The 8,669-nt window shown below is 43.1% G+C and overlaps 1 protein-coding gene across 4 annotated transcripts in view; it reads right to left on the bottom strand.

Moving 5' to 3' along the window:
• Positions 1 to 252: 252 nt before the first annotated feature.
• Positions 253 to 8,669, bottom strand: part of ABCC12 (ATP binding cassette subfamily C member 12) — a 59,461-nt gene continuing 51,044 nt past the window's right edge. For 3 of the 4 annotated variants that reach the window (XM_079117620.1, XM_079117619.1, XM_079117621.1), the window contains 7 exons: positions 8,411 to 8,500; positions 5,658 to 5,847; positions 5,048 to 5,207; positions 3,876 to 3,954; positions 2,764 to 2,877; positions 1,088 to 1,252; positions 253 to 991 (listed from right to left, as the gene is read on the bottom strand). In XM_079117620.1, coding sequence (XP_078973746.1) covers positions 905 to 991; positions 1,088 to 1,252; positions 2,764 to 2,877; positions 3,876 to 3,954; positions 5,048 to 5,207; positions 5,658 to 5,847; positions 8,411 to 8,500 — 885 coding nt within the window. In that variant the 3' untranslated portion in view covers positions 253 to 904. The remainder of the gene's footprint in view (positions 992 to 1,087; positions 1,253 to 2,763; positions 2,878 to 3,875; positions 3,955 to 5,047; positions 5,208 to 5,657; positions 5,848 to 8,410; positions 8,501 to 8,669) is intronic. The other variant, XM_079117622.1, reaches the window with a different exon arrangement.

The following is an 8,669-nucleotide window of genomic DNA, read 5'->3' as shown; positions in this document are numbered from 1 at the left end:
TACTGTTTTCCCCAAATGTCACTACAAATTAACAGAACTTACTCTTGGGTTGCTGGGAATTCATCTTTCCTGCATCCATCATCACAAAACTTGAGGTTGAAAAGAAAACCTTTCATTGGTGAACAATTGTGTAGGTGTATTACAGAGTCAAGGGAGAAGGCAATGAAGGCCTAGGAGAAGAAGTAGTCTAGACATTGGAATATCTTCAGTAAAATAATCACAAGTCAATATTTCAGTGTAGTTTAATTTCCTATTGCATTTTAATGACCAATAAAGAAGATACAAAAATGTCATTTATAGAGGAACTCTAACATTTTGTTTTCCTGGTTATTCTAACAGATCAATTGGAACACACAATATGATTTTCAAAAAAAAAAAAATTTTTTTTTTTTGCCAACACTATAATCACTCTTTCATGCTACACATCTGTGTAGTTACTGCTTATGGCACAGGCAAGATAGAAGTGAAGTTAAACAGGAAGAGAACTCTACTCTTCTCTCTTCTGATAACAAGTTAAGGAGACCTGTAAGCTCCAGGTCTAGGTAGGCATTTCCCCATTGTTTGCTTTGACTGATTTTCAACAGAGTTGAAATGTTTCCATGCTCAGGTACTGAGATGGTATTGGTGGAGACACATGAGGGACCTTTGGGATTTTAGGAGGTAAAGGCAACTTTTTAATCCATTGGCTCCCATCTGCCTCTGTCCACCACCCAGAACTCCAAGCCTGCCAGCTGAGGTGAGGTTTCACAGGTTGGGTGGGGAAGGGGACACAACCTCAGGCCCACATGGACCCCGAGGGGCTGTGGCCAGGGCACCCGGCTGAGCCGATAGCTCCTCCTCCTGCAGATTCATCCTACTCATCTCACATACCCTCCTCCTCCACTCAGATCAGCCCCAGGAATTTTTACAATCGGACTTCTGACGCTAGTAGCATTGCAAATGCAGAATTGGGCTTCTCCGCAAGGACTTCCGGCTTGTCAAACTCAATCACCTAAAAGAAGAAGAAATTAAAAATAAAAATAAAAATAAAAAAATCTAGCTACCATAAAGGCTTTGGGGAAGTGAAGCCAACCACAGCTTTCTGCACCTTCCCATTTTCCATGACCAGGACACGGTCGCAGTTGAGAACGGTGTTTAGGCGGTGGGCGATAGTCAACACCGTGCAGCCTTTGAAGGCGTCTTTGATGGTGCTCTGAACAAGGGTGTCCGTCTTGGAGTCCATGGAGGCAGTGGCTTCATCCAAGAGAATGATCTATCAAGGAAGAAACATTGTTAAAAAAAAAAAAAAAAAAAAATCACACTAAGCCAAAGCCGTGCCAAGAGGGAAATTTGTAGTCTCGGCTCTATTTATTAAAAAGAGGAAGAAAGCATCCATTTTTAAAAACAAAAAGAACAGTGAAAGAAAAGTCAAATTACACCCACTTCATTCTTCCTTAGAGAGGTTTGCTGGAGGAACAAGGCTGTATGTCCATCCTCCTCCTTTTTTAAGTGGCATATTCTAACATTACAAATATGTAGAAAGAAACACAGAAGAGAACTTCAGCACTGCTAATACAAATCAGCGTGAGGTATAAAAACACTTGTATTCATTTGCTACTACTGCTGTAGCAAATTACCACAAACTTAGAGGCTTAAAATGACACAAATATATCATCTCACAGTTGTGGAAACTAATAATTCCAAAATCAAGATGTCATCAGGGCTGTGTTCCTCCTGCAGGCTTTTGGAAAGAAAGTATTTTGCCCTATCCAACTTCTAGAAGCCACCTGTATTCCTTAGCCCATGGCCCCTTCCTGGAATCACACCTCCCTCTCTGACTCTCCTGCTTGCTTCTTATAAAGACATATGCAAACACTAGGCCCACTGAGATCCAGAATAATATCCCCATCTCAAGATCCTTCACTTAATCCTATCTGCAAAGTCCTTTCTGCCATGTAAGCGAACATATTTCACAGCTTTTGGGTAACGTGGCATAGACATCTTTTTCTTTCCTTTTGTAGAGGGAGCATTACTCTGCTTACCACAGCACTGATTTGATTTTACAAATTAGAGGCCTTCAACTCAGCTCCTAAATCTGCTGGACCTTGGTCTAGTTACTGAACGTCTTCATGGCTCTGTTCCCTCACGGAAGGGGTGTTATGCCTTATTATGAGAAAAAAATGGAAAGACACATAAGCGCTTAGTGTGAGCAATGCCGAAGTAAGCACTAAGCACAATCCAATTCCCTTTCCCCTGCCACTGGTACATCCAGAGAACACACACCGTGGGTTCCCCCTTTGATGAGGATTCAGAGTGGGATTTCTAAGACAACAGCATTCTCTCCTCCAAAGAGGCTAGCTAAGTCACTAAGGAAAACCGGAGTCTTACAAATTGTGAATGCTGGCATTGCGTTGGCCTTCTTGAGTGTCTTGGGTACTGTTTCTGAGGACTCAGAATTGTTCAGGGACAAAGGGAAAAAAGTTGAGAGGCAGATTTTTCAAACTCCAACCATTTAGGAAAACAGAGAATACCTAAGCAAGACCTCCCTGGGGTGGGCGGGGGGGGGGAAGCCCAGGGGAGGAAGATGCTACTGCCATAAATGGCTGTTATTTTTCAATTTTTACCCCTCACAACTTTGTCTTAAGAAAAAGTGATTGGTTTTTAAATGGCTCAATTGCTCTGTCTTTGCTGAAAGACAAATACGTGGCCCTGTCTCCTGGATTGAGCGGCACTGCAGGAAATATCCAAAATTTGACCGATCCATTTTCCGTGCTGTGTCCTTACTTTTGAATTACGGAGAAGTGCTCGGGCCATACAAAGCAGCTGACGTTCCCCTACTGAGAAGTTTTCCCCATTTTCTGTGACTTCTGCCTGTAATTTTTCCGGGAGTTTCATTATCTATAAAACATAGAAAATGCCACATTTATGCTGATGATCTATAAAATTGTCCTGAATCGTCTATATTGATTGCCCCCTTCTCTTGCATTTATCAGCTTGCTTTATTTTACTGTGGAAAAGAAAGTGCAAAACAACAATCATTTCAATATTGCAAACAGGCACCAGGGAAAGACCAGGGAGTAGGCGGACATTAATAATTTAAAATCACAGTGTGACTCATAGAACCCTGTAGACAACTCACCAAAAGAGTACAAATGATGCACATATGGTTCCAGAGAACACACAAACAGGGGAAATGGCTTTCAGGGTCACTATTGCGGTAGACAAAATAGAGATGGGACAGAAACATTTGGGGTCGGGGTCACGGGTAAGGGCTGATTTATTCAGTGCAACAAGCCAAAGTGGCTTTGGGAGATGCTCATATTGGCACTATTTGGCTTCATAGGCAGGATGCTCACCTGCTGGGACTGCAGCTCTGACAGATAGGCTACCATGTCACAATTGGCTCAGTCCCCTCAAACCGGCCATATTTGTCATTCCCAGGACAGGTCATACCACCTTATCTTTCGGTGGCTTATCTGTCCTGATAAGTGTATGAGGCCACTGGCAAAGTCATAGGGCACTTCCTAAACTCTAGAATCAACTGGACTTGGGTTCATGTCTCTATTCCGCTACTCCACTGACCTGGACATGTCTCTTCCTTTAATTTCTGCATCTCTAAAATGAGGGGTAAGAGTACCAACCTCAGAGAACTGTTGCAAGGACTGAGTGAGCTCAATGTTTGCAGAAATCTTAATTGGATCATTGCAGAGCCCTAATAAATAGTACCTATGGCTGCTTTTTATAACGAAAAGAGCAAATAAGGATTGTATTCTACTGACTTATGTGGCACCCACAAAATAAACCTGGCCTAGTGCTGGTCCAAGTGCTTGTCAAATTTAAACCCGGGTCCCTGAGGCTGGGAAATGGACTCATCCTGAACAGTCCCAGAAACCTACTGTGTCTTTCATGAACGTTCTCTCCAGAACCTGCCAGAGTATCTCATCAGAGTGACTCTCAAAGGGATCCAAGTTGTACCTGCAACAAAGGAGAGGAAAGGGAGCTGGATTTCTGAGAGTGAGAGAATGGGGAGCCTTCTGAAGATGAGGGCATGGGGAGGGGATGTGACGCTGGAAGGGGCCATGGGCCAAAGAACGTTGGCAGCCCCCAGAAGCTGGAAAAGACAAAGCAATGGTTTCTTTCCAGGGCATGTAGGGGAGAGCAGGAGGTGGCAGGTGAGGAGCTCACAGCTCCAAGAGCAGTGTTCAGCCCTGGCCATGAGACCAAACACCCACAACTCTGGGATGAAGCAGAGACCACCGAGGCAGTCAGGGAAACGTGAAGATGTGATGCACTGCCGAGAGGAAGGCATGCTTGGGACTCTCCCTGTCCCTGTGCAGCGAAGTAGGTTTGACCTTCCATAAATTCTTGGCAGAGAGGGAAATTGTTATTCAAGCTGGCATTTCAAATTTACTCAGCAGAATCTTGCTTAGGGTTGAACATCTCATAGGCAGAATGTGAGCCTAGTGTTCCAAGATGTGTTATGTATTTCTCATATTAGCCACTCTAGAGATGGTGAACACGGTTCCCATGCCTCATTGGGTGCTCCCTGTGGGGAATGTCCCTCTCACTGGACCAGCTGAGAAGCTGTGGTTTCCTCCTCATGCTTTGACATCAGATCTTGAGCCCATAGAAGTTGCAATCCTGCTATTCTTACACTTGAATGGCTTCTTTTTGCTCTTTAATAGGAACAAATTAATGCACTTCCCAAGAGATGGCTTCATATGTAGGGTTACCATTTATTCCATTATGCACTCTGGGGTAATTTTGAAAGTGGCCATTACTAAGCTAGATGGGATACCGTGATGCTGGCATAAAATAAGGTTGTCCAGGGCCATCTGGGATTTCTGCTCACCCTACATATCAAAGCATCTTGCTTATTAATAATGCAGTTTCTGAAATACAAGGTTCATGGCCCTATTCCCCATCTCCTTCCAAAAACAGACACCAACAAACCATGGAGATGCTGCCTCCCTGAGACAGGACAGCCCCAGGTCAGCCATGCCCTGGGGACTGTGGGTCTGATTTTACTATCCAAAAATAGGAATTCAGGATGATCAAAAACAGCTACCTTACTGTACCTACAAACAGGACAGGATCCTGGGGGATCACGGTCAGCTTGGTTCGGAGGTCTTCTAAACTGATGGTACAGATATCCACCTCATCGATGAAGATCGAGCCGCCTGCCGGCTCCACCAGACGGAACAAGGCCATTCCCAGTGACGACTTTCCTGGGAACAGTAAAAGCCACAACAACAAATCCAACATTAGTTTGTACTTCCATCATACCCAAGCATTTAATTAAGGGAATTTTTAATGCAATGAAAATGGCTCTGTGTGGATGACTGTGCAGGCAGAAATTCCTCACTTGGGGGAGGGGGCGGAAGCCTTGTCACAGTTAACCTGCCCATCCTCGCAGGGGCCTTTGGCACATGAGTGTCATCCTCTGAGCCTCATTTCACCAGAATGATTCTCATTTAATTAATACAAAAACTGATGTGTGGTTACTTCCAACTCTACACACCCATTTAACCTGAAGTCCTAATTTACAGCAAAGACATTTGAGGGGAAATTACAGTCGATCGAACACAGTACACTTCTCTCTCTACTGTGGCCTAACACATTCAAGGCAGATTCAAAGAAAACAGCCAGAAAGAAACAAAAGCAGAGCTTGTCCTCACCGGAACCTGTTCTTCCAACGATCCCAACTGTCTGCCCACTTTCTATGTTTAGGTTCAGCTCGTTGAGAACAAGGGGTGTGTTCTCTCTGTATCTCATCTGATAGTCTCTGAAGGTTATCTCCCCACGGCTAGGCCAGTCCTTGGGACAGGCCCCGACTTTGAGGGGGTGAGTACATTCGGGAACACAGGTCTGAAAAATAGAATAACCAATGATGGGTTAATAACTATTTGTTTTTCCATTTAACTCATTCATTCACGTAAGTCTAGGTTCTGGTGTTCATGGTGAAGTTGACGGATAAAAACCCTGAACTCAAGAAGTTCATATTCCAGTGGGGATGTCAGATAATAAGGAAATCAATTAGAAATACAGACAATAAAACAGAATGTTGGAACAGCCTATGAACTTGTGGAGTGGGTAGAGGAAAGGGACATAGAAATATCTGAGGGCTGAAAAAAAAGGTCTATGTGACATTGGAGCTGAGACCAAGAAATACTGAGAAAATTTCAGCTACAAGAGGATTCGAGTTCAGGGCCTTCCAGACAGAGGAGAAAGCTAGCATAAAGGCCCTGAAGCCAGAACAAACTTGGGTTGTTTGAGGAATAGAAAGTCATGTGGCTGGATTGCTTAAGGAACAAGGGGTGGGTGGTGCAAGGGAATAAGCAAGGGACAGCTCACACTGGGCCTTGTGGACCTGGGTAAGTGTCAGCAGTGTGACCTTGAAGCTGTGTGACAAATCCAGACTGAGTCTTGAGATTTGCAGAATTCAATCAGAAACAATTTCAATATCAACCAGAGTTATCAGGGTGCTAGAAGTGAAAAGATAAGAATGCAGGATGTCAAGTTCAGAGGTCTTTAGAGTCAAATGGAAAAAAAAAAAAAAACATTTAAATTTCCTTACTAAGAGTGCAAGAAACTCAAAGTCTAATTAAGGAGGGGAAGATCAGTTTGGCCTCATTATAAGACCAAACCCTTAATTTAAGTTATAAAATTCCCTATCAACAATGAGAAATAGGGATCCATATGCCCTGTTAGGGTGACTGACCAGCCCAGATCTCTGGTCCATGAACAATTTCAATTAGCTGAGGAAATAATTGCATTCTTACTATTTTTAACCTTTTGAAGATTTAGAATTAAGAATGAAAACATTTAAGAGAAGAATAGCTTAGTTTTGGTGGCACACGCCTATAACTCCAGTTATTCAGGAGGCTGAGGCAGGAGGATCCCAAGTTCAAGATCAACCTCAGCAACTTAACAAGAATGAGACCTGGTCGCAAAAAATAAAAAGGACTGAGGTGTAGCTCAGTGTTAGATTGTCCCTGGGTTCAATCCTTGGTACTTAGAGAGAAAGAAAGAGAGAGAGAGAAAAGCAATACTGTAACCATATTTTTAGTTTAAAGAATCTGCATACTTTGTGTTTCAAGTATTTATAATATTTATAAAATTTGGCTTTGTGGTTCTAATTTAAAATATAAAATTGAATAGTTGATTTAAACACAATTTTAAGTTAAAAGCTTTCTGTTTATATACGACCTTGGAACTGTCATGAGAACCTAAAGCTCACCATATTTACAAGCTTAATTTATTAGATTTATACAAACTCAGGAAGGCTTGTTTGTTAAATCAGATTATTGAGGTACTTAAAAGGAAATTGAATGTATTAAATTTTAAAATGCAGTTTAAAATGTTTTAAGTGTTTAATTAAGTTTGTAAGTGAGGCCAAACACTGTTCAAAGGTCCTTAAAAAGTGACGGCTAGGATCACTTAAGACTTCTTTTCAAAAGAATAACAGCATTGAAACAGACTGAGTTTGGGGCCCCCATCTAAAGTCGGTAATGGCTTCTTCATGCTGAGTGAAGGCTGGGGAGGGGAGCTCCAACCCCCTACCCTGACGGGGCCAGAGAGATGGGAGCGGAGGCAGCCCATGTGGGCCTAACACAAGATAATTAAATCTGCATAAGTGTATTTCCTGCTTTTTGTCCTTCCCTTCCCTGCCTCTTCTCCTTTAAGAGTTCTGCTAATCTTCAGGGTTTTCTGAGGTAGAATCTTTGAAACAGTTAAGTTTCTCCAGTCTTCCTTCAAAGTTGACTTTGTGCTGGGTAGTTAGCCTACACCTGCAATCCCAGAGACTCAGGAGGCTGAGGCAGGAGGGATCGCAAGTGCCAGGTCAACCTCAGCAACAAAACAAGGCCCTAAACAACTTAGTGAAACTCTGTCTCAAAATAAAAAATAAAAAGGGCTGGGGATTGAAACTTGGGTTCAATCCTCAGTACTGAAGAGAAAAAAAAGTCAGCTTTGAATAAAACCTACTTTTCTACCAATTTGAGTATTTCTGGAAAGCGATTGGGCCTAAGAGATTGGCCTTATAGCCCAATCTCTTTCCTCCCAGGTGGTAGTACAGCTGCCCAGGAATAGCAGCTGTGAATTGAACAGAAAAGCTCTCAAAGAGTGAAGTTGGTTTTGTTTTTCCATTTACAACTTTAATCAAATATTAATTTTTAGAAACCAAAGCCACTGAATTGTCTTTCCTGAGTTTAGAAACTGCCTATAAAGAATTTTATTTTATAGAAAAAAAGGGCCTGGCATTCAACACCAAAGACTTCAGTTTGTATTATTAATAGAGGTTTGAAGAAGAGGGGTAACTGGTCAGATGTGAGTTTTTGAAAAGCTCCCTTTCACATGGAAAAAGATCAAGCACCTGCCTTCGACCGCCAGAGGGAACTTGTCCCTTCTCGTTCACTCACTAGTTGCTTACCGCAATGTACTCCCTTAGCAGCTCCACCGAGGTGAACTTGGCCTGGGTCTCCGTTCCTGTCCGCACACACACCTGGAGCAATCCGCTTAGCTATTGCAAAGGAGCAAGCAGCCGCCGTTAGAGCCCTTTCCGCCTCGGTTCCGCTCTTCCTCCTCGGGGCCCTGGGGGATCACCACTCCCCTTCCTTCTCACTCAGGGCCACACACAGGAGGCCTGCATTCCCAGCCGGGCACCCAGAAGTGGAGATAATCCAGATGGA

Source organism: Sciurus vulgaris (assembly GCF_902686455.1).
Source record: "Sciurus vulgaris genome assembly, chromosome: 17".
Lineage (NCBI taxonomy): Eukaryota > Metazoa > Chordata > Mammalia > Rodentia > Sciuridae > Sciurus > Sciurus vulgaris.
Note: the sequence above shows the minus strand (reverse complement) of the source record. Positions and strands in the feature narration are given on the sequence as shown.